Raw genomic sequence first — 25,893 nt, forward strand, 5'->3', positions numbered from 1 at the left:
TGTTCATTTATTATAATGAGACAATTTTTGAACACTTTAACAATGCTCTCGATGGGAAAGATGAATTTTTCAAGTTTTTTTTCTTTAGAAGTCGTGTACAGAAATTTAACATTTTTGCTAAATCAGCATGTAAAATAATTTGAGTATCTTTCAGTTCAAGAACAAACATACCAATTTTCCTGATGTTTGTGTTTCCTGAAAACTCCTGAGAATTTTGCCCCTTGTATTGATATTCTATACATTTCAATGTATTTACATACTATCTTCAAAATATCCACTTCTCCAAGAAAATAATAAAGGGAACAGAATTTGATCAAAAGGTGGTAGGTTTGGAATGGTGGCTGAAGGCTAGATTTAAAAAATGAGCTTTGAATGGTTTTCAAATGAGGGTAAGGATTTTTAAAGATGGGGTTTTTTTTTTAGTGATACAGCTAATAACACTGATGAAATGGTGGGAAAAGAAATATGCAGGAAATTGGAGGATTACAGTATGTGGCATTCAATGTATTAATGGTTTGAAGAGTTTCCTCAAAAGAAAAATGACTTAGTTTTCTGTATAACAGAATCCTTCATTATTTTAATTTAATAGAACTCATGGAAAAATCACTGCAGCAGATTTATGAAAATGAGATCCTGTGCCTCCAGGAAGAAATTCAAATGTTGGAGCAAAAGGCCAAAGAGACTCAGATTAATTCTCAAGGGTTTCTGAAAAACATGTAAGTAGGAAGAGAATAAACTGCAAACTCTAGAACTGTAGGGCTCCTGTGCTTGTTTCTTACCCTTTGTTTTCCTTTGACTTCCAGTCTCCCCTGTTGGTGTATTTATACTGTCTCTTCTGTTCTTCCCCCCACCGCCATCCTCAAAAGTCAGATTTCAGCATATCTCATCTTCAATGTCCTAACCCCACCTCAATGAATTCCAAGCCTAGCGTGATACTCAGCATTTCTGATCTCACCTGTTTATTTCAGCAGGAATCTTTACCCCAGCTGTGGATCCTTTTTTCAGTCTTCAGAAAAAAAACATGGGCTCCTCTCTTGACATCATACCCTCTAATGACCTGTTCATCATTTGACTGCTGGTATGACTTTACAATCTCAGCTTAACCATTCCACTTACAAATTTAAAGAATTTTGCTCACAAGAACCAGTAATCAATCTTGCTCACAGTGGTGTTGCTTGGACATCTCATGCCTCACTTTAGATTCTAACCTTTTTTATGCCATGGGCCCATACCATTAACTAAGGGGACAATGGACCCCAGGTGGGGACCCCTTGCTTTTGACCAAGAGCCTGGTACAGATAGTCAGGTCTCTCAGTCAGTGATCTAATTTGCTTTGGAGATCTTACTTCCATAATCTCATCCATTTTTGCTTCCCAACATTCACAAGTGATGGTTGATAGTTTCTTTTTTTTCCTAGTTCCAGCTGTTTTAATTTCACTATGGTCTTCAATCCCTCAAAATCCCCATCATACACGACTTCCCTTCTCACTGTGCTTTCCTGTGCATCTGCAGGAGATAGGACATCTGTCCTTTAGCTTCTTTCTTTCCCAGCTTTCAGGAACCAAAGAACTTTTTCCAGGTGAGGCAGCTTTTCACTTGTACTTTTTTTTCAGTTTAGTGTGTCACTTTTTCTGCTTTGGTAAACAGAGCACAGATGCTCTTGATAACAGCTTGCAGTCTGTTCAGTCCACAAAAGTGAACTTCAATTTAGAGTTGGTTGGCTCCTTAACTCCTCATCATTTTCTCACTCAGACATTCATTGTTGGCCTTTTACATTTTTAAACAATAGAATACTGCAGTACAGGAACAACTCTGCCCTACAATGTCTGTATTGACCATGGTACTGCCAAATGTAAACTCAAAGGAATAGCATCTCATATTCCAACTCGGCCCTTGGGACTTAGTACTGAGTTCAACAGTTTCAGATAACCAGGTTTTCCTATCTCTATCTGAACTGTCTCATTCTCATGAAAGGTTATGAAGTGGTAATATCAAATGTATTTTTCTACCTTCCAGATGCCATGTCTGTATTCCACAGTTCCAGTATAATTTTTCCTGGTCTTCTGTTTCATTTCCTTCTTGCTTCTCTTCCAGGAAGATCAGCTTGAATAAACATGTCTTTCTTAGTCAGTATAGCCAACAGTTACGTCACTCATCCATATTCGGTCTCTGTGGTATGAATTTGTTCTCTTTATGCCTCTTCTTTACAACTTGAAGCATATTTCCACTCTGTGTCCCTCTATTGGTGCTGCCTGACGTGCTCAGTATTTCCAGCATTTTCTGCTTTTATTTCAGACAAACTGCAGAATAATTTCTTAGTTTGAATCCAAAGTGCTATACCTTAAAAAGATAAATTGTTACTTATTTCATTAATTAAACTTACGTTTTATAAATTTGCAATGAAAATGGATAATGTTGTCAATATAATTTAGAGAGGTTCTCCGTTAGTCGAGGTCAGCCATGGATGTTGTGTTGTAGCTGTCTACATGATACGTGAGCCAGGGTAATATGATATGGAGAGCAAGTTGTAGCTCATGTAGCAGGCACACCCCCCCTCCCCTGCCCCACCACCACACAGCTGGTGAATCCAGAGGAATGGCAGAGACCCGTGCAGTTTGGCACCGGTGGTGTTGCAGGAGTTGCTAGTCAACATTAAATTCAATGTAAGACTGTTTTAGGGACTCCAGCTCTGGATTTTTCCTCAGGATTTACTCCCAAAACCTTCACTGTGAGTGGGGACAGCTGCAAGGCAGCAGGAGTTTGAGAGCAGAGCTTTCCTTCTCCTAAGTGAGCTGCAACCACAGCTAACGAGCCCTATCTGCCAGAATATATTTAAGACTTGTTATTTAAAATATTAAAAAATTATATCAATATAATAAAAATGTAATGACAATATTCTAGTTGTATAGATAAGAGACCAAGTCCCCACACATCTTCCCTGCACTCTCCTCTTCCTTCTGCACTCTTCCCTGTCACTCCTTGTATGTCCTCTCCTTATCTACTGTGCACATATCACCTGAGCCTTCCTACCACACCACCCTCTCTAATACAACATTCCCACTCTATTTTTAATAGTGTCACTTGCACTTCAGTGACACAGCTGATCTTCTAATGAACCTAACGTTTTCAGACAGTAGTAAATATTAGTTAATGGTTATTGTTTAATTTATTTACATTAATTAGTTCTCCTCACTGTCATTATTGGATTTCAGCTTGTGTCCCATATGGCTTCAAGGTTCTTGACCAGTAACAGCCATTATAGCGTGATGCTTACTTGTTGTTTAATTGAATGTTGGTGCAATGGTTTCACAAACTGGTTGATGTGTTGGCATTGTGAGACTTTTTCAAAATTTTTTATATTTAGGTATCTGCAAAAAGAAAAAATCAGTGTGCAGAATCCTGAATCATGGAAATGCTCAACAACTGATCTGGAAGCACAGATTGAACAGGCTAAATCTCAGGCTGCATTACTAATCCAGTTAACTGGCATTGAATTTAGACAACACACTATGAAAATAGTCGGTGAGGGTAAGTTTATGAATGTTCCATTTTTCGTAAGTACATTCCAGTCAGTGATTTACTCCACATGTATAAGAAGGATTATAATGTTGAACTGAGGAAGTAAATAAAGCTTTGCATAGAGAGATACGGGGCATAGGTTGGCCAGGATAGGAAAATTTTTCTCGCCTAGATTAACATACAACTCTTGAAAACTGAATGACAGAGATGTCAGAGATGAAAACTATAAACAATGCTGTCACCAGAGAACAAACAATTGCTAATAGTGCTGGATGTGGCAAGAGTGGGTAAGAATTCCATGCTGAATAGGTCAATATGGGATGTTTCCGGAAATCAGGACCATAGGTAGCTAGACTTGTAGCTGCAACTGGAGGTTTCAAATGGTTTTTCTTCTTCCTAATTACGAAGCATGTAAGTAGATGGTTAGAAAAAGTTGCAAAAGTAACAATTAGATATTAAGTATCAAATTTAACCAAATATTTGCAGCAGTATAGGACTGTGATCATTTTGAGGGTTTAACTTCACACCGAAGTTCATGATCTTGACAATTACATTGCCTAATCAGTTTTAGGCTCCAATTATTTATCCTGATTGTTTAAAAAAATGTAGACAATAAGTGGCAAAAATTTTCATTGAGTGATATAACATGGAAGCACACTGTCCATACTAACGATCAAGCACTACTTTTTATACCAATTCTACCCTAAACCATTTTATTCTTCCCACGTTCCCATGAAACCCCCTAAATTCTACCACTCATCCACATATAAAGGTCAAGTTACCGTAGTCGATTATCCTACTAGCTTGCATATTTTTGGGAGGTATGAGGAATACGGAGCATCTGGAAGAAACGTGTGGTTGGTGGGAGAATGTGCTAACTTCACACAGACAGTAGCTAAGGTCAGAACTGAATCCATGTTGCTGGAGCTGTGAGCCAGTAGTTTTCCCACTTACACCAGTGCTGAACGCTGAGAATCTTGGAAAATTTATGTAACAACGTGGCATCCTGCTTTGTTACTGTGTGGTGCGTGGCCAAGTGGTTAGGGCGTTGGACGAGCGATCTGAAGGTCATGGCTTCGAGCCTCGGCTGAGGCAGCGTGTGTATCTGTGAGTAAGGCACTTAACCACACAATGCTCCAGTCTACCCAGCTGAGAATGGGTACCGGCACAAATGCCAGGGGTTAACCTCGCAATAGACTGGCGTCCTATCTCGGGGGGGGGGGGGCGGTGGAGTCTCGTACTCTCAGTTGCTTCACGCCACAGAAACCGGCGTAAGCACTGGCCTGATGGGTCACAAGGCTTGTGACAGACTTTAATCTTTAATCTGCTTTGTTATTAAGGGTAGCTTATTACGCTTATCCTTTCACCTCTGGAACTTGTCTTTAAGGCTAGCAAACAAATAAGATGAAGAACTTCTATCCGCAGAACTGTTCCACGTGAAATGCGTTTGATAGTTCTAAGTCAGTTCCTTGTGGGTGGAGGAATACAGAAGAAAAATGTTCAATAATATGTCTCAAGGTAGTATATGATAACATTCATGTACTTCAATAATAAATTTACTGTGAGCTTTGAACAATGAAGTTCAAGTTTAATTGTCCAGCAGCCATGCAGTGGAATCCAGCCAGAGGAAACAGCATTCCTCTGGGGCCGAGGTGCCACATCAGAACCAACACTCACATAGCACATAGCATACATATAATTATTTCAGCAGAAGAACATACTGTTACAAAAAACCTATGTTAAAAAATATAGTCCAGAGTGCCATGGCTTGTAGCTTTATGGTGCATGGATGTTGTCCTGGCACGACATTTCTGCAAGAACAAGCCACAGTAGTTCCTCACTTTGCAGGAGTGTAGCCACAGATGAATGCAGTCCAGCTTGTCTTTCTGGCAGTGAACACTGGAGGGGCCAGCCCCCAACCCAGTATGGAATCCAGCAGTACACAGCCAGCTCTGGCGTCTTCTTCACCGAAGGCTGCAACAAGCAACCCTGAGGCACGAGGGCCTTGTCCACGCAACAGCCTAGGTCAGATCAGCACTAAAGCTGTTATCTTATCAGGGTACAGTTGCGATTGGAAGTGGAAATATCTCACTGGTACTTCAGAAAGTTGAATTAGAATAACTTAAAGAATGCTTGACTTTGCGTCGAATCAAATTTAGAATGCATTGACATTATCAAAAGCTAAATTTCCTCCAAAATTGTATTAACTGCCATATAGGAATGCCTATTCACTGTACTGCATTAATTTACAGGCAACAACCAAACAAAGCAGTACAGATTGTCAGGCTACAGCCATTCACTGCATTTTGAGCTTGAATTTGAATTAATGGATATTCAGGTATGTAAGTTTTTTAATTATGTGTCATAATATTAATTTTCATTTGCTAAGAATATAATTCTTTCTAAAGAAAACAATAACATTTCATTTGGACATTCAAATGATTTTCAGATTTGGGCTTTCATTCTTATCTAGTTAGACATAGTCACCTGCAACATCTCCCCTACGTCCAGACATTATGTCCAGAATCCTCAAACCATTTAAATGTAGCTCCTTTTGATTTCTTGTTCACTTCCATTTCAAGGTCAAGTTCAGTTTATTGTCATTCAAGTGTACCTATGTATACCACCAAACAAAACAATATTCCTCTGGACCAAGTTGTACAACACAGTATATATAACTCACACACATTACACATACAGTAATGTTACCCTGAGTAAATTAATAAATAATAAGGTGCATTTATGACAAAACTTCAAAAGTAAACAGTATAATGCTATTGGTTCTTCATACATGATAAGACCTGGGTGGTGGCAGGGAGTTCAGTAGTCTTATGGCCTGGGGTTGTTTTCCATCCGAACAGTTCTTATCCTAATGTTATGGTAGCTTCTACGTGATGATAGAGGATCAAAGGGATTGTTGTATGGATGGGAGGGATCATTGACAATGCTAAATGCCCTGCCTAGGCAGCGCTTCTGATAAACATCTCTGGGTGGAAGAGAGACTATGATGATCTTTTCAGCAAGTCCTTACAACCCTTTGTAAGGACTTGTGGTCAGATGCTTTGAAGTTCTCATATCAAATGGTGATGTAGCTGATCAGGACACTGTCGATAGTGCTCCTGTAAAAATTTGCTTCTATCATGTGACTTCATTCGAAAATATAGTAACATTTGGTTCTGAATGTATAATACTTAACTCTTTCTTAGCACAACTTCCCACAATACTCCACTGTCTATTTATAATGCTTAACCCTTCCTTTCTGTAACTTTCCGAGATATGTGTTCTCAAGTCTGGGTCTCCAATGCATCCTCATTTTAAATGCAACATTGATAAATTTGTGTTATCTGGGCCATAAAATCAAGTCTTCCTTTCCCAAGCTGTTCCACTATGCCACACACATCAAAGTTGCAGGTGAACGCAGCAGGCCAGGCAGCATCTCTAGGAAGAGGTACAGTCGACGTTTCAGGCCGAGACCCTTTGTCAGGACTAACTGAAGGAAGAGTTAGTAAGAGATTTGAAAGTGGGAGGGGGAGGGGGAGATCCAAAATGATAGGAGAAGACAGGAGGGGGAGGGATGGAGCCAAGAGCTGGACAGGTGATAGGCAAAAGGGATATGAGAGGATCATGGGACAGGAGGTCCGGGGAGAAAGACAAGGGGGGGGTGGAACCCAGAGGATGGGCAAGGGGTATAGTCAGAGGGACAGAGGGAGAAAAAGGAGAGTGAGAGAAAGAATGTGTGTATAAAAATAAATAACAGATGGGGTACGAGGGGGCGGTGGGGCATTAGCGGAAGTTAGAGAAGTCAATGTTTATGCCATCAGGTTGGAGGCTACCCAGACGGAATATAAAGTGTTGTTCCTCCAACCTGAGTGTGACTTCATCTTTACAGTAGAGGAGGCCGTGGATAGACATATCAGAATGGGAATGGGATGTGGAATTAAAATGTGCAGCCACTGGGAGATCCTGCTTTCTCTGGCAGACAGAGCAGAGTGTTCAGCAAAACGATCTCCCAGTCTGCGTTGGGTCTCGCCAATATATAGAAGGCCACATCGGGAGCACCGGACGCAGTATATCACCCCAGCTGACTCACAGGTGAAGTGTTGCCTCACCTGGAAGGACTGTCTGGGGCCCTGAATGGTGGTAGGGGAGGAAGTGTAAGGGCATGTGTAGCACTTGTTCCGCTTACAAGGATAAGTTCCAGGAGGGAGATCAGTGGGGAGGGATGGGGGGGAACGAATGGACAAGGGAGTCGCGTAGGGAGCGATCCCTGTGGAAAGCAGAGGGCGGGGAGGGAAAGATGTGCTTAGTGGTGGGATCCCGTTGGAGGTGGCGGAAGTTACAGAGAATAATATGTTGGACCCGGAGGCTGGTGGGGTGGTAGGTGAGGACCAGGAGAACCCTATTCCTAGTGGGGTGGTGGGAGGATGGAGTGAGAGCAGATGTGCGTGAAATGGGAGAGATGCCTTTGAGAGCAGAGTTGATAGTGGAGGAAGGGAAGCCCCTTTCTTTAAAAAAGGAGGACATCTCCCTCGTCCTGGAATGAAAAGCCTCATCCTGAGAGCAGATGGGGCGGAGACGGAGGAATTGCGAGAAGGGGATGGCATTTTTGCAAGAGACAGGGTGAGAAGAGGAATAGTCCAGATAGCTGTGAGAGTCAGTAGGCTTATAGTAGACATCAGTGGATAAGCTGTCTCCAGAGACAGAGACAGAAAGATCTAGAAAGGGGAGGGAGGTATCAGAAATGGACCAGGTAAACTTGAAGGCAGGGTGAAAGTTGGAGGCAAAGTTAATAAAGTCAACGAGCTCAGCATGCGTGCAGGAAGCAGCACCAATGCAGTCGTCGATGCAGCGAAGGAAAAGTGGGGGACAGATACCAGAATAGGCACGGAACATAGATTGTTCCACAAACCCAACAAAAAGGCAGGCATAGCTAGGACCCATACGGGTGCCCATAGCTACATCTTTAGTTTGGAGGAAGTGGGAGGAGCCAAAGGAGAAATTATTAAGAGTAAGGACTAATTCCGCTAGACGGAGCAGAGTGGTGGTAGAGGGGAACTGATTAGGTCTGGAATCCAAAAAGAAGCGGAGCGCTTTGAGAGAGACCTTCCTGATGAGGGATGGAAGTATATAGGGACTGGACATCCATGGTGAAAATAAAGCGGTGGTGGCTAGGGAACTTAAAATCATCGAAAAGTTTAAGAGTATGAGAAGTGTCACGAACATAGGTGGGAAGGGATTGAACAAGCGGGGATAAAACCGTGTCGAGGTATGCAGAAACGAGTTCGGTGGGGCAGGAGCAAGCTGAGATAATAGGTCTGCCAGGACAGGCAGGTTTGTGGATCTTGGGTAGGAGGTAGAAACGGGAGGTGCGGGGTGTGGGAACTATCAGGTTGGTTTTGGGTAGGAGGTAGAAACGGGAAGTGCGGGGTGTGGGAACTGTAAGGTTGGTTTTAGGTAGGAGGTAGAAACAGGAAGTGCGGGGTGTGGGAACTAAAAGATTGGTTTTGGGGAGGAGGTAGAAACGGGAAGTGCGGGGTGTGGGAACTATAAGGTTGGTTTTGGGTAGGAGGTAGAAACGGGAAGTGCAGGGTGTGGGAACTATAAGGTTGGTTTTGGGTAGGAGGTAGAAAAGGGATGTGCGGGGTGTGGGAAGTATAAGGTTGGTTTTGGGTAGGAGGTAGAAACAGGAAGTGCGGGCTGTGGAAAGTATAAGGTTGGTTTTGGGTAGGAGGTAGAAACGAGTAGTGCAGGGTGTGGGAACTATAAGGTTGGTTTTGGGTAGGAGGTAGAAACGGGAAGTGCGGGCTGTGGGAAGTATAAGGTTGGTTTTGGGTAGGAGGTAGAAACGGGAGGTACAGGGTCTGGGATCTATAAGGTTGGTTTTGGGTAGGAGATAGAAACGGGAAGTGCGGGGTGTGGGAAGTATAAGGTTGGTTTTGGGTAGGAGATAGAAACGGGAAGTGCAGGGTGTGGGAACTATAAGGTTGGTTTTGGGTACGAGGTAGAAATGGGAAGTGCGGGGTGTGGGAACTATAAGGTTGGTTTTGGGTAGGAGGTAGAAACGGGAGGTGCGGGGTGTGGGAACTATAAGGTTGGTTTTGGGTAGGAGGTAGAAACGGGAAGTGCGGGGTGTGGGAACTATAAGGTTGGTTTTGGGTAGGAGGTAGAAACGGGAAGTGCAGGGTGTGGGAAGTATAAGGTTGGTTTTGGGTGGGAGGTAGAAACGGGAAGTGCGAGGTGTGGGAACTATAAGGTTGGTTTTGAGTAGGAGGTAGAAACGGGAAGTGCGAGGTGTGGGAACTATAAGGTTGGTTTTGGGTTGGAGGTAGAAACGAGTAGTGCGGGGTGTGGGAACTAAAAGATTGGTTTTTGGTAGGAGGTAGAAACGGGAGGTGCGGGGTGTGGGAACTATAAGGTTGGTTTTGGGTAGGAGGTAGAAACGGGAAGTGCGGGGTGTGGGAGCTATAAGGTTGGTTTTGGGTAGGAGGTAGAAACGGGAAGTGTGGGGTGTGGGAACTATAACGTTGGTTTTGGGTAGGAGGTAGAAACGGGCAGTGCGAGGTATGGGAACTATAAGGTTGGTTTTGGGTAGGAGGTAGAAACGGGAAGTGTGGGGTGTAGGAACTATAAGGTTGGTTTTGGGTAGGAGGTAGAAACGGGAAGTGCGAGGTGTGGAAACTATAAGGTTGGTTTTGGGTAGGAGGTAGAAACGGGAGGTGCGGGGTGTGGGAACTATAAGGTTGCTTTTGGGTAGGAGGTAGAAACGGGAGGTGCGGGGTGTGGGAACTATAAGGTTGGTTTTGGGTAGGAGGTAGAAACGGGAAGTACGGGGTGTGGGAGCTATAAGGTTGGTTTTGGGTAGGAGGTAGAAACGGGAAGTGCGGGGTGTGGGAACTATAAGGTTGGTTTTGGGTAGGATGTAGAAACGGGAAGTGCGAGGTATGGGAACTATAAGGTTGGTTTTTGGTAGGAGGTAGAAACGGGAAGTGCGGGGTGTGGGAACTACAAGGTTGGTTTTGGGTAGGAGGTCGAAACGGGAAGTGCGGGCTGTGGGAAGGATAAGGTTGGTTTTGGGTAGGAGGTAGAAACGGGAAGTGCCGGGTGTGGGAACTATAAGGTTGGTTTTGGGTAGGAGGTAGAAACGGGAAGTGCGAGGTGTGGGAACTGTGAGGTTGGTTTTGGGTGGGAGGTAGAAACGGGAGGTGCGGGGTGTGGGAACTATAAGGTTGGTTTTGGGTAGGAGGTAGAAACGGGAAGTGCGGGGTGTGGGAAGTAGAAGGTTGGTTTTGGGTAGGAGGTAGAAACGGGAAGTGCGGGGTGTGGGAACTATAAGGTTGGTTTTGGGTAGGAGGTAGAAACGGGAAGTGCGGGGTGTGGGAACTATAAGGTTGGTTTTGGGTAGGAGGTAGAAACGGGAAGTGCGGGGTGTGGGAACTATAAGGTTGGTTTTGGGTAGGAGGTAGAAACGGGAAGTGCGGGGTGTGGGAACTATAAGGTTGGTTTTGGGTAGGAGGTAGAAACGGGAAGTGCGGGGTGTGGGAACTATAAGGTTGGTTTTGGGTAGGAGGTAGAAACGGGAAGTGCGGGGTGTGGGAACTATAAGGTTGGTTTTGGGTAGGAGGTAGAAACGGGAAGTGCGGGGTGTGGGAACTATAAGGTTGGTTTTGGGTAGGAGGTAGAAACGGGAAGTGCGGGGTGTGGGAACTATAAGGTTGGTTTTGGGTAGGAGGTAGAAACGGGAAGTGCGGGGTGTGGGAACTATAAGGTTGGTTTTGGGTAGGAGGTAGAAACGGGAAGTGCGGGGTGTGGGAACTATAAGGTTGGTTTTGGGTAGGAGGTAGAAACGGGAAGTGCGGGGTGTGGGAACTATAAGGTTGGTTTTGGGTAGGAGGTAGAAACGGGAAGTGCGGGGTGTGGGAACTATAAGGTTGGTTTTGGGTAGGAGGTAGAAACGGGAAGTGCGGGGTGTGGGAACTATAAGGTTGGTTTTGGGTAGGAGGTAGAAACGGGAAGTGCGGGGTGTGGGAACTATAAGGTTGGTTTTGGGTAGGAGGTAGAAACGGGAAGTGCGGGGTGTGGGAACTATAAGGTTGGTTTTGGGTAGGAGGTAGAAACGGGAAGTGCGGGGTGTGGGAACTATAAGGTTGGTTTTGGGTAGGAGGTAGAAACGGGAAGTGCGGGGTGTGGGAACTATAAGGTTGGTTTTGGGTAGGAGGTAGAAACGGGAAGTGCGGGGTGTGGGAACTATAAGGTTGGTTTTGGGTAGGAGGTAGAAACGGGAAGTGCGGGCTGTGGGAACTAAAAGGTTGGTTTTTGGTAGGAGGTAGAAACGGGAAGTGCGGGGTGTGGGAACTATAAGGTTGGTTTTGGGTAGGAGGTAGAAACGGGAAGTGCGGGGTGTGGGAGCTATAAGGTTGGTTTTGGGTAGGAGGTAGAAACGGGAAGTGCGAGGTGTGGAAACTATAAGGTTGGTTTTGGGTAGGAGGTAGAAACGGGAAGTGCGGGGTGTGGGAAGTGTAAGGTTGGTTTTGGGTAGGAGGTAGAAACGGGAAGTGCGGGGTGTGGGAAGTGTAAGGTTGGTTTTGGGTAGGAGGTAGAAACGGGAAGTGCGGGGTGTGGGAAGTGTAAGGTTGGTTTTGGGTAGGAGGTAGAAACGGGAAGTGCGGGCTGTGGGAACTATTGCCACCTCAGTTTTCTTTTTCTTGTAATGATGTCTTTTCAAACCTACTTTGCATGTTTTACTCATCTGCCCATAGTCTTGTGCATCTTGGCATTCAAAGCTTCTGTGCTAATAGACTTTGAAGCAACTTAAGATTGACGCTCTGTTAAAATAGTTTTATCAAAGCAAGTTGGTATCCTTATTTATTTCTCTTCTCATTAACTTACGCCTTTTGTTCCTACCTGCATACTTTGAAGTATGTTAATTATATAATTGAAGTTTACTAATAAAAGATATGGGACAGTGGGTGATTGTGATTATGTTTAACTTTATAAGATTATTAATTGGTGTAAAATCACTATTTGGTATTTTCTTAAATAAAGGTAACCTCATTTTGTCATGCAAGTGTTTTAATTGGCTTTGGGCTTTCATTCTTATCTCAAAATTGTAAAAGGGAATTTATTTTCATTTAGTACGTAGAAAATTCATAGCAAGTTATGACGAAGTCTGTTTTGCTGATGGCTGTTACCGAATTTGGGATGTTGAATGGTACAGCGGACCTAATGCCATGTGACCAATTTCTTGCTCGACTTTTAATAAAGTCATACAGCACAGAAACAGCCCTTATGGCCCATGTAATCCATTTTTGTATAGAACAAAGCATTTGGTGGAAGAATCAGAATTCACTTATTCACTTTATCTATATATTAATTATAGAAAATATTTGTGCTGATTTTTAGAGATACAGCACAGAGTAGGCCCTTCTGGCCCTTCAAGCCGTACCACCCCAGTTTCAGCCTAACTTGATCATGGGGCAATTTACAGTGACCAATTAACATCTTTGGACTGTGGGAGGAAACCAGAGCCACCAGGGGAAACCCATATATTCTTCAGCGGGGGGATGAAGAGAAACTCTTCACAGATAATGCCAGAATTGAACTTTGAACTCCGATGCCCTGAGCTGTACTGGCGTCTTGCTGACCGCTATCCTACTGTCATGCCCATTTCTCCCATTTGTGGTGGCCATATAAGTTCAGAAGTGAAAAGGAATCTAGGGTGACAGGGGACAGCATGTTGAGGGACATAAAATGTTTTCTGTAGCTGTGGGCGTGAGTTCAAAATAAAGTTTCCTGCCTGTTGGCAGGGTTAAGGACATCTGGTAGATGTAGGAGATCTCAGAGAAAGATATAGTTGTTGTGGTCCATGTGGAAACTTATGACATCGATAGGATTAAATAAAGTAGTATGAGCAGGTAGAGTCCAATATACAGTACATAGCAAGCCTACTTATTTTTGTGATTGATTTATCAGTGGATGCTAGTGGAGTCCCAGTCTTTCAGCTTTTCATAGTTCATGTTGAGCCCCAAAATGAAAAGGGCAAAGTGTCATATATCTATCTTTGCTTATGATACAGTGCAATATCGGAGAGTGAGCTGAAAGGAGGACGGAGAATCTGTGAGAGACACAAGGACAAGTGGAATGTAGTGTAGGAATTGTACCTTGATTTTTTTTAAGCAGTGGGAAATTAGCAAATTGCCTTGGTTTCCTGGTTCATAAGGCATAAAACAAGAAATTGGAAAGACAAATGGCATGTTGGCCTTTACTGCAAAGGAGCTGGTGTGCAAAAGTAAAGGAATCTTGCTGATATTGTACAAAGCTTTAGTGAGACCTCGTGAAGTAGTTGTAGAAAAGAACAGCACAGAAACAGGCACTTCAGCCTGTCCAGTTCTCAACGACCTGTTCTGGGACCATAGCCCTCCATACCCCTGCCATCTTTGTACCTGTTCGAACTTTATTTAAGCATTGAAATCAAGCTTGCATGCACCACTTGTGGTAGCAGCTCACTCCACACTCTGTTCACTCTTTGAGTGAAGAGGTTTCCCCTCATGTTCCCTTAAGCTTGTCACCGTTCACCTGTACCCTATGACCTCTGGTTGTAATCCCACCCAACCTCAGTGGAAAAAGCTGCTTGCATTTACCCCATCTATACCCGACAACAACCTTGCAAATTTTCTTTGTACTCTTTCAACTTTATTTGCATCTCTCCTGTAGGTAGGTTACCAAAACTGCACACATAGTCCAAATTAAGCCTCACCAACATCTGATACAACTTCAACATAACATTGCATCTCTACGCAGTACGTTGATTGATGAAGGCCAATGGGGCAAAAGCTTTCTTACAACCCTATCTACCATTTTCAACGAATTATAGACCTGTATTCCCAGATCCCTTTGTTCTATTACACTCATCAGTGTCTTATCCTTCTCTGTGTAAGACCTCCCCTGGTTGGGCCTACCGAAGTGCAAAACCTCACCCTTGTCTTAATTAAGTTCCAGCTGGCATTTTTTAGCCCATTTTTTCAGCTGATGCAGATCCATCTGCAAGCCACGATAGCCTTCCTCACTGTCCACTACACCCCAATCATGCTGGCATCTGCAAATTTTCTCATCCGGTTTACAACATTATCATCCAGATTGTCGATATAGATGACAAACAACAATGGACTCAGCATCGATCCCTGTGACACTCCACTAGTCACAGGCTTCCAGTCAAGGAGGCAACCATCTGCTACCATTCTCTGGCTTCTCCCACAATCCAGTTTATTACCTCATCTTGAATGCCGAGCGACTGAACCTTCTTGACCAACCTCCCATGCAGGACCTTGTCAAATCTCTTGCTTAAATCCACGTAGACAGCCTTCATTCACTGTCCTAATAACTTCCTTGAAAAACTCAAAGATTGGTTAGAAATGACCTATCACACATGAAGCCATGCTGACTATCCCTAATCAGTCCGTGTCTTTTGAGACGATTGAACCCAATGTTTGAAAGTTGATTTAGGTGCTAGGCCAGATTGAAAAGGTCAGGATGATGTGGCCCAAGGCAAGGGACTGGCCAGTTCAGATTGCTACCCCATGACTCGGCTCTGTGCTGAACTATGATACTGTTTGCAGACTTCAGTTCAGAAAACTGTTTTCTTACATGCTGTTATTGTTTGCATGATGTGTATTTTTTTCCCTGCACATTGGGTGTTTGACTGTCTTTTCTATATGGGTTCTTTTGTTTTGTGGCTGCCTGTCAGGAGATGAATCTCAAGGTTGTATAATGTATACATCCTTTGATAATAAATGTACTTTGAACTATCCAAATACTTGTATCCCTGGTTCCTCAGGATACCTTCCAATAACTTTCTCGCTACTGATATCAGGCATAGAAAATTTAGTACATAACAGGTCCTTTGGCCCACAATGTTGTGCCGACCATGTAACCTACTCTAGAAGCTGTTTAGAATTTCCCTACCGCATAGTCCTCTAGTTTTCTAAGCTCCATGTAACTATCTCAGAGTCTTTTAAAAGACCCTATTGCATCTGCCTCTTACCACCTTTGCTGGCAGTTCATTCCACGCACCCACCACTCTCTGTGGAATCACTTACATCTGACATCCCCCCTGTACCTACTTCCAAACACCGTAAAACTATGCCCCCTCATGTTAGCCATTTCAATCCTAGGAAAAAGCTTCTGACTATCCACATAATCAATGCCTCTCATCTTCTTATATGCCTCTATCAGGTCACCTCTCATCCTCCGTCGCTCCAAGGAGAAAAGGCCAAGTTCACTCAACCTATTCTCATAAGGCATGCTCTCCAATCCAGGCAACATCCTTGTAAATCTCCTCTGCACTCTCTCGAAAGTATCTACATCTTTCCTGTAATGAAGTGACCAGAACTGAACACAGTACTTCAAGCAGGGTCTAACTAAGGTCTTGTATAGCAGTAACATTACCTCACGGCTCCTGAACTCAATCCCATGGTTGATGAAGGCCAACACACCATACACCTTCTTAACAACACTGTCAAGCTGCACAGCAGCTTTGAGTGTCCGATGGACATGGACCACAAGATCTCGCTGATCCTCCACACTTCACACTTATCTGGGTTGAACTCCATCTGTCACCTCTCAGCCCAGTTCTGCATCCTATCGATGTCCCACTGTAACCTCTGTCTATCCACAGCACCCCCAACTTTTGTATCATCAGCAAACTTACTAACCCACCCTTCTACTTCCTCAACCAGATCATTTTTAAACATCACAAAAAGGAGGAGTCCCACTGGTCATCGTCCTCCATGCAGAATATGAACCATCCACAACCACCCTTTGCCTTCTGTGGTCAAGCAAGGTCTCCCTGGATCCCATCCCTCATTACTTTCTGAATGAGCCTTGCATGAGGAACCTTATCAAATGCTTACGAAAATCCATATATGCTACATCCACTGCTCTATCTTTATCAATAATCAGATTATGTCTCTCCAAATGCTCATAAATCCTGCCTCTCAGGATCTTCTCCAACAACTTGCCCACCACTAAAGAAGAACTCACTGATCTATAATTTCCTGGGTTATCTTTACTCCCTTTCTTGAACGAGGGAACAATATTTGCAACCTTCCAATCCACTGGTACTTCTCCCGTCCTTATTGATGATGCAAAAATCATCGCCAGAGGCTCAGCAAACTCCTCCCTCACTTCCCAAAAAAGCCTGGGGTATATCTCGTCCAATCCCAACAAGTTACCTAACTTAATACCTTTCAAAAGCTCCAGCACATCCTCTTTCTTAATGTCTATATATTCAAGCGTTTCAATCTGCTATAAGTCATTCCCACAATTGCCAAGGTCCTTTTCACTGGCAAAGTATTCATTAAGTACCTCCGCTACTCCTCCAGTTCCATACACAGTTTTCCACTGTCACACTGGATTGGTCCTATTCTCTCACTTCTTATCCTCTTGCTCTTCACATACTTGTAGAATGCCTTGGGTTTTTCCTTAATCCTACTCGCCAAGGCCTTCTCATGGCCCCTTCTAGCTCTCCTAACTTAATTCTTGAGCTCCTTCCTGGCACCCTTGAAATTTTCTAGAGCTCTAACAGTACCGAGTTTCTTGAACCTTTTGTAAGCTTTTCTTTTCTTAACTAGATTTTCAGCATCCTTTGTACACCATGGTTCTTTAACCCTACTATCCTTGCCCTGCCTCAATGGAACATGGCTATGCAGAGCTCCATGCAAATGTTCCCTGAACATTTGCCACATTTCTGCCGTGCATTTCCCTGAGAATATCTGCTCCCCATTTATGTTCCCAATTTCCTGCCTAATAGCAACATATTTCCCTGTACCCCCATTAAATGTTTTCCCAGATTTTCTGCTCCTATTCCTCTCCATCGCTATGGTAAAGGTGATGAGAGTTGTGGTCACTACCTCCAAAATGCTCTCCCACCGAGAGATCTAACACCCGACCAGGTTCATTTCCCAATACAAATCAAGTACATCCTTAAGGAGAGTGGGAGGTAGCGGAAAGGAAACTATAGACCTGCTGGCCTGGAATCGATTGTTAGGGATGAGTTGTTAGACTACCTGGAGGCATGTGACAAGATAGGCCAAAGCCAGCATGGTTTCATAAAAGGAAGATCCTGCCTGACAACCTACTGCAATTCTTTGAGGAAATTATAAGCATGGTAGGCAAAGGAGATGCAGTAGTCGTGGTGTACTTGGATTTTCAGAAGACCTTTGACAGAGTGCCACACATGAGGCTGCTTAGCAAGATAAGAGCCATAGAATTACAGGGAAGTTACTAACATGGGTGGAGCATTGGCTGGTCGTCAGAAAATAGAGAGTGGGAAGAAAGGGATCCTATTCTGTCTGGCTGCCAATTACCAATGGAGTTTCACAGGGTTCGCTGTTGGGACCGCTGCTTTTTACAATGTATGTCAATGATTTGGACTACGGGATTAATGGAATTGTGGCTAAATTTGCCGATGATACAAAGATAGGTGTAGGAGCGGGTAGTGTTGAGTCTGCAGAGAGACTTGGATAGTTTAGGGGAATGGGCAAAGAAGTGGCAAATGAAATGCAATGTTGGAAAGTGTATGGTCATTCACTTTGGTGGAAGAAATAAATGGGCAGACTATTATTTAGATGGGGAGAGAATTCAAAATGCAGAGATGCAGAGACTTGGGAGTCTTTGTGCAAGATACCCTAAAGGTTAACCTCCAGGTTGAGTCGGTGGTGAAGAAGGTGAATGCGATGTTGACATTCATTTCCGGAAGTATAGAATATAAGAGCAGGGATGTGATGTTGAGGTTCTATAAGGCCCTCGTGAGACCACACGGAGTATTGTGTGCAGTTTTGGGCTCCTTATTTTAGAAAGGATATACTGAGATTGGAGAGGGTTCAGAGAAGATTCACAAGAATGATTCCAGGAATGAAAGGGTTACCATATGAGGAACGTCTGGCAGCTCTTGGGCAATATTCCCTGGAGCTCAGGAGGATGAGGGGGGATCTCATAGAAACATTCTGGATGTTAAAAGGCCTGAACAGATTAGATATGGCAAAGTTATTTCCATGGTAGAGGATTCTAGGACAAGAGGGCACAACTTCAGGATTGAAGGACGTCCATTTAGAAGTGAGGTGCGGAGAAATTACTTTAGTCAGAGGGTAGTAAATGTGTGGAATTTGTTGCCACAAGTGGCTGTGGAGGCCAAGTCACTGGGTGTATTTAAGGCAGAGATAGATAGGTTCTTGATTAGCCAGGGCATCAAAGGGTATGGGGAGAAGGCAGGGAAGTTGGGATGACTGGAAGAATTGGATCAGCCCATGATTGAATGGTGGAGCAGACTTGATGGGCCGAGTGGCCTACTTCTGCTCCTATATCTTATGGTCTTATGGTCCCTCCTCCAGTTGGCTTATCTACATGTCTACCTTCCTGAACACACCTAACAAACGCCACCCCATTTAAACCCCTTGCTTTAAGGAGTTGCCAGTTAATATTAGGGAAGTTAAATCACCACCTGTTGTTATTGCGCCGTTCCAGAATCTGTCTCCTTGTCTGCTCCTTTTCTGCAGCCATGATACTATCCCTGATTAGCAGCACCACCCCCTCCCCGCCTCCTCTTTTGCCTCCCTGTTCTTTTTGAAACATCTAAAGCCTGGCACACACAGCAGCCATTCCTGCCCGAGTCATCCAAATCTCTGTAATGGCCACAGCATTATAGATAGGTTAGTAGACAAAGGGAGTGGTGTGGCCCTGTGTATAAGAAACAATATTAAATCATTAGAAAGGGATGATATAGGATCGGAAGGTGTAGAGTCTCTATGGGTTGAGTTAAGAAATGGCAATGGTAAAAGGATCTTAATGGCAGTTGTATACAGGCCTCCAAACAGCGGCCGGGATGTGGATTACAAATTACAGCAGGAGATAGAAAAGGCGTGTCAGAAGGGCAATGTCATGATAATCGTTGGGGATTTTAACATGAAAGTGGATTGGGAAAACCAGGCCAGTACTGGACCCTGAGAGAGAGAATTTGCCGAATGTCTAAGGGATGGCTTTTCAAAACAGCTTGTTGTTGAGCCCACTAGGGGATCAGCTGTGCTGGATTGGGTGTTGTGCAATGATCCAGAGGTGATAAGAGAGCTTAAGGTTAAGGAACCCTTGGGGAACAGTGATCACAATATGATTGAGTTCACTTTGAAATTTGAGAATGAGAAACTAAATTCCAGTGTGTCAGTATTTCAGTGGAATAAAGGAAATTACAGTCGGATGAGAGGGGAGCTGGCCAAAGTTGACTGGAAAGGGACACGAGCAGGAAGGACAGCAGAGCAGCAATGGCTGGAGTTTCTGTGAAAAATGAGGGAAGTGCAAGACAGATATATTCCAAATAAGAATAAATTTTCGAATGGAAGGAGGACACTACCGTGACTGACAAGTGAAATCAGAGCCAAAGCAAAAGCAAAAGAGAGGGCATACAAGGAAACCAAAGCTACTGGGAAGTTTTTAAAAAACTTGCAGAAGGAACCTAAGAAGGTCATTAGGAAGGGTTAGATGAATTATGAAAGGAAGCTGGCGACTAATATCAAAGAAGATACTAAAAGCTTTTTTAAATATATAAAGGGTAAAAGAGAGTTGACGTAGATATAGGACCAATAGAAAATGATGATGGAGATATTGTAATGAGAGATGCAGAGATGGCAGACGAACTGAATACGTATTTTGCATCAGTCTTCACAGTGGAAGACAGCTGCAGTAGACCGGACATTCAGGAGTGTCAGGGAAGTGCAGTGAAAATTACGACTGAGAAGGTGCTCAGGAAGCTTAATATTCTGAGGGTGGATAAATCTCCTGGACCTGATGGAATGCACCCTCGGGTTCTGAAGGAAGTAGCTGGAGAAATTGAGGAGGCATTAACAATGATCATTCAAGAATCGATAGATTCTGGCATTGTACCGGATGACTGAAAAATTGCAGATGTTACTCCGCTATTTAAGAAGGGTGGGAGGCAGCAGGAAGGAAACTATGGACCTGTTATCCTGACATCAGTGGTTGGGAAGTTGTTGGAATCGATTGTTAGGGATGAGATTACGGAGTACCTGGAGGCACACGACAGGATAGGCCAAAGCCAGCATGGCTTCCTGAAAGGAAAATCCTGCCTGACTGACCTACTGCAATTTTTTTGAGGAAGTTACATGCAGGATAGACAAAGGAGTTGCAGTGGATGTGGTGTACTTGGATTTTCAGAAGGTCTATGACAAGGTGCCGCACATGAGGCTGCTTAGCAAGATAAAAGCCATGTAATTACAGGGGAGTTACTAGCATGGGTGGAGCATTAACTGATTGGCAGAAAATAGAGAGTGAGAATAAAGGGATTCTATTCTGGCTGGCTGCCGGTTACCATTGGAGTTCCACAGGGGTCAGAGTTGGGACCGCTGCTTTTTATGATGTATGTCAGTGGTTTGCGCTATGGAATTAATGGATTTGTGGCTAAATTTGCCGATGGTACAAAGATAGGTGTAGGAGCGGGTAGTGTTGAGGAAGCAGAGAGCCTACAGAGAGACTTGGATAGTTTAGGGGAATGGGCAAAGAAGTGGCAAATGAAATACAATGTTGGAAAGTGTATGGTCATTCACTTTGGTGGAAGAAATAAACGGGCAGACTATTATTTAGCTGAGGAGAGAATTCAAAATGCAGAGATGCTGAGACTTGGGAGTCTTTGTGCAAGATACCCTAAAGGTTAACCTCCAGGTTGAGTCGGTGGTGAAGAAGGCGAATGCAATGTTGACATTCATTTCCGGAAGTATAGAATATAAGAGCAGGGATGTGATGTTGAGGTTCTACAAGGCCCTCGTGAGACCACATGGAGAATTGTGTGCAGTTTTGGGCTCCTTATTTTAGAAAGCATGTACTGACTTTGGAGAGTGTTCAGAGAAGATTCACAAGAATGATTCCAGGAATGAAAGGGTTACCGTATGAGAAACATCTGGCAGCTCTTGGGCTGTATTCCCTGGAGTTCAAGAGAATGAGGGGGGATCTCATAGAAACATTCCAAATGTTAGAAGGCCTGAACGGATTAGATATGGCAAAGTTATTTTCCATGTTAGGGGAGTCTGGGACAAGAGGGCCCGACTTTAGGATTGAAGAACGTCCATTTAGAACAGATGCGGAGAAATTACTTTTGTCAGAGAGTGATAAATCTGTGGAATTTATTGCCATGAGAGGCTGTGGAGGCCAAATCATTGGGTACATTTAAGGCAGAGATAGATAGGTTCTTGATTTGCCAGGGCATCAAAGGGTATGGGGTGAAGGCAGTGGAATGGGGATGACTCGAAGAATTGGATCAGCTCATGATTGAATGGTGGAGCAGACTGGATGGGCCGAATGGTTGCCTTCTGTTCCTATATGTTATGATCTTAACATCGTATTTCTATGTATTGATCCACCTTGCTGATGATATTCTTTGCATGATACTCTATCATCTGCTTATCCTTCCTCATAAACTCCCTACAAGCCATCACTACTTGTGCGCCAACTGGCCCATCCTTTGCCTCTTCACTTCGGTTTCCACCCCCTGCAAATCTAGTTTAAACCCTCCCCAATACCATTAGCAAACCCCCCTCCCAGGATATTGGTTCCCCTCTAGCTCAGGTGCAACCCGTCCCACTTGTACAGGTCACCCCTTCCCCAGAAAAGGTTCCAATGATCTAAGGACTTAAAATGCCACCCCCTGCACCATCTCCTCAGCCGCTCATTCACCTGCACTATCTTCCTGTTCTGACCTTCACTAGCTCGTGGCACTGGGAGTAATCTGGAGAGAACCATCTTGGAGGTCCTGCCCTTCAGCCTCCCTCCTAACCCCCTAAACTTACTGTGCAGGACCTCTACCCCTCTCCTGCCTTTCTCATTGGTAAAAACATGTATCATGAACTCTGACTGCTCACCCTCCCCTTTGAGAATGTTCTTCAGCTGCTCAGAGATACCCTGGACCCTAGCACCCGGGAGGCAACACAGTATCTTGGTGTCTCTTCTGGTGCCATAGAATCTCCTATCTGTCCCTCTAACTATCGAGTCCCTGTGACTTCACCCCACCCTTCTGAGGGTCAGAGCCGACCTGTAATTTCCCGGTTTATGTTCAGAGCCTTAAACATTGGCTATCCTCTAATTCCCTGGTACCTCTGCAGTTGCTAAGAATGATTTAAATATCCCTGACCCAGCAATTTTTGTACTTGCCTCCCATAGGGTCTGAGGGAACACCTTGTCTGACCCTGGGGATTTATCCACCCTGATTTGCCTCAGAACAGCAAACACCTCCTCTTCTGTAATCTGTATAGGGTCCATGAAGTTGATGCTACGTTACCTTACTTCTATAGAATCTGTGTCTGTCTCCTGAGCAAGTACAGATGCATATTTATATAGATCAATTTAAGAGCTCTCCTCTCTCTTTTGGCTGCACACATGGATTACCATTTTGATCTTCCAGAGGACCAGTTTTGTCCCTTACAATCCTTCTGCTCTTAACATTTCTGTAGAATTCCTTAGGATACTCCTTCACCTTGTTTGCTGGAACAACCTCATGCCTTCTTTTGGCCCTCCTGATTCCTTTCTGAAGTGGTCTCTTGCATTTTTTATGCTCTATAAGCACCTCATTTGTTCCTACCTGCCTATACCTGATATGCACCTCTTTTTTTTCTTAACCAGGGCCTCAATATCTCTTGAAAACCAAGGTTCCCTACACTTGTTATCATTACCTTTTATTCTAACAGGCACATATAAGCTTTTTACTCTCAACATTTCACTTTTGAAGGCCTCTAACTACCAAGTACTGCTTTGCCGGAAAACAGCCTGTCCCAATCCACATTTGCAGATCCTTTCTGATAGAATTTTTTCCAATTTAGAATCTCAACCTGTGGACTAGACCTATCTTTTTGCATGTTCACTTTGATACTAATGGTGTTGTGATCACTAGATGCGAAGTGTTCCCCTACACAAATTTCTGTCACCTGCCTTGTCTCATTCCCTAGTAGCAGAACAAGTGTTGCACACTCTCTCATTGGTATTTCTACGTACTGATGAAGGAAACTTCGCTGAGCACATTTGGCAAACTCTTTCCCATCCAGTCCTTTTACAGTACGGGAACACTGTGCGTGCCTTTTTTTTTCACCCGAAGAGGACCATACTTGGAGTAATTACAGTCTGTCTTCTCCAGATTAGTTCACAAGATGACTGTTTCACCTGCGAGATTCAATTAAGTAAGATTTATTTCTACAGGTTTCCCCCGCCATCCGAAGGTACAGCATTCTTATGAAACGGTTCGTAAGCCGGAATGTCGTAAAGCGAAGAAGGAATTACCATTTATTTATATGGGAAAAATTCGTGAGCGTTCGCAGACCCAAAAATAACCTACCAAATCATGCCAAATAACACACAAAACCTAAAATAACAGTAACATATAGTAAAAGCAGGAATGATATGATAAATACACAGCCTATATAAAGTAGAAATACTTTTCCACAATAATTGCCTGCACTGTTCTCCGTCGCGAAAATCTCATGCAAGCGCTGTCGGCAAAAACACGGCACAAGCGCTCTCCAGTAACCTTTAAGCTATGAAGCTGCCAAATCATACCAAATAACATGTAAAAATATACAGGCGATATAAAGTAGAAATAATGTATGTACAGTGTAGTATCACGGGAATCGTGAAGACATCGAGCACACTGATGATGGTGTGTTAGACTGAGTCGTCGCAGTGGCCCCCACCCCCCCGGGCAGCGACTCGATACCGATCCATGAAGCATGCAGGGTTACAGCGGTATCCGGGAGGCACCCAGCACATCTTTAAGAAAAAAGCCGAAATAAACAAGCTAATTAACTAGGTGCCGCCTGGCACCAAGTTAATTAGCTTGTTTATTTTGGCTTTTTTCTTAAAGATGTGTTGGGTGCCTCCCGGCTACCGCTGCATTCTCCATGAATCGGTATCTGTCCGCGGCCCAGGGTTTGGGGTGGTGGGACACTGGGGTGTCATCTCGTCGTCTGTTTCCATGAGGGTAGGCAGGTCATCTTCTATGTCTGCCTGCCTCGAGGTCAAAGGTCGATGTTCATTGTCTGCTGTGGCTGATGTGGAAGGCTTGCTTGACTGCTTAGCCTTGCGCATTTTTAGATCATACAGTTCTTTGTAAGCACTCAAACCATCCTGCAAATATGCCCTAAACCGACGTACCCTTTCAAAATTAAAGTCGTACTTTATCATTGCAGCGAAAATCTCACGCAGTTGCTTCACGTTCAGTTCCTGGACAATTTCACTAGTGCATTCGGTTTCGATTGTTATCCTTTCCTCTTCCAATTGCATCAGCTCTTCATCTATCAGTTCTTGATCATGGGATGCCAAAACCTCTTCAACATCATCTTCGTCAACTTCTACAAGCCAAACTCACTTTGTCCTTACTTCGTTCACCATGATCGAAACGCTTAATTATGTCTAGTTTTATGCTAAGTATAACACCCTTACGAGCTCTTTCAGGCTTTTCCGATACCTTAAACTCAACTTGCAAACGGCTGCTCAATGCAACGTGTTTAAGCAATGTCGTTCCGAATCCAGGAGAGAGCGGCTGCTCGGGGCGCGCGCTGCCTTTTTTTTCGCGCGCTGCTCTTTTTTGTAACAGTGGAAACACCTTCTGTTAGCAAAAACAGGTGATTAATGTAGGTCTTTCATAACAGTGAGGTTTCGTAAAGCGAACGTTCGAAAAGCGGGGGACACCTGTATTCACTAAAGTTGAGAGAATCTCATTAGGACTTGTAACATTCTGAAGAGGATTGGAAGGATAGAGGCCTCTAATTAGCGGCCAGAGGATAACGTGACAGAATTTAGAACCATAGTAATGAGATATTTATTTATACAGAGAATGTAATTCTTTGAAATTCTCTATTGGGGATTTGTGGATAATGTTAGTTTTTCCTTAAGCTTAAGGACCAGACGTATTTATTGACAGGATATTTGGCTTGTCTGTACCTGCTTCCATCTCTGTTCAAATATTCCCACCAATAATATCCAGCAGATGGCAGCATTTACTTTTGTTGGCCATTTTAATGGAAACTGCAACAGGCACGATATGCTGGAGGAATTCAGCAGGTCATTCAGCACCAATGAAAATGAATAAACAGTCAATGTTTCAGGTCTCTAAGGGTCTTGGCCTGAAATGTTGACTGTATGATCTGCTGAGTTCCTTCAACCTTTTGTACGTGTTGCTCTGGATTTCCAGCATCTGCAAAATCTCTGGTGTTAATGGAAACTGCATTCTTTAGAATTAGAATTCTAACTAGAATAATTGAAATGATTGAGGTTATGGTTTTTTATGGTTATTTTTTATTATTAAGTGTAACACACTGTAACGTTTCACTGCTA

The 25,893-nt window shown here is 43.7% G+C and overlaps 1 protein-coding gene across 1 annotated transcript in view; it reads left to right on the plus strand.

The window, feature by feature from the left end:
- cenpp (centromere protein P) overlaps positions 1-25,893 on the plus strand; it is a 289,475-nt gene that overhangs the window by 2,231 nt on the left and 261,351 nt on the right. The window contains exons 2-4 of the mRNA XM_063067576.1: positions 590-716; positions 3,365-3,528; positions 5,772-5,857. Coding sequence (XP_062923646.1) covers positions 590-716; positions 3,365-3,528; positions 5,772-5,857 — 377 coding nt within the window. The remainder of the gene's footprint in view (positions 1-589; positions 717-3,364; positions 3,529-5,771; positions 5,858-25,893) is intronic.

Source organism: Mobula hypostoma, chromosome 15 (assembly GCF_963921235.1).
Source record: "Mobula hypostoma chromosome 15, sMobHyp1.1, whole genome shotgun sequence".
Lineage (NCBI taxonomy): Eukaryota > Metazoa > Chordata > Chondrichthyes > Myliobatiformes > Myliobatidae > Mobula > Mobula hypostoma.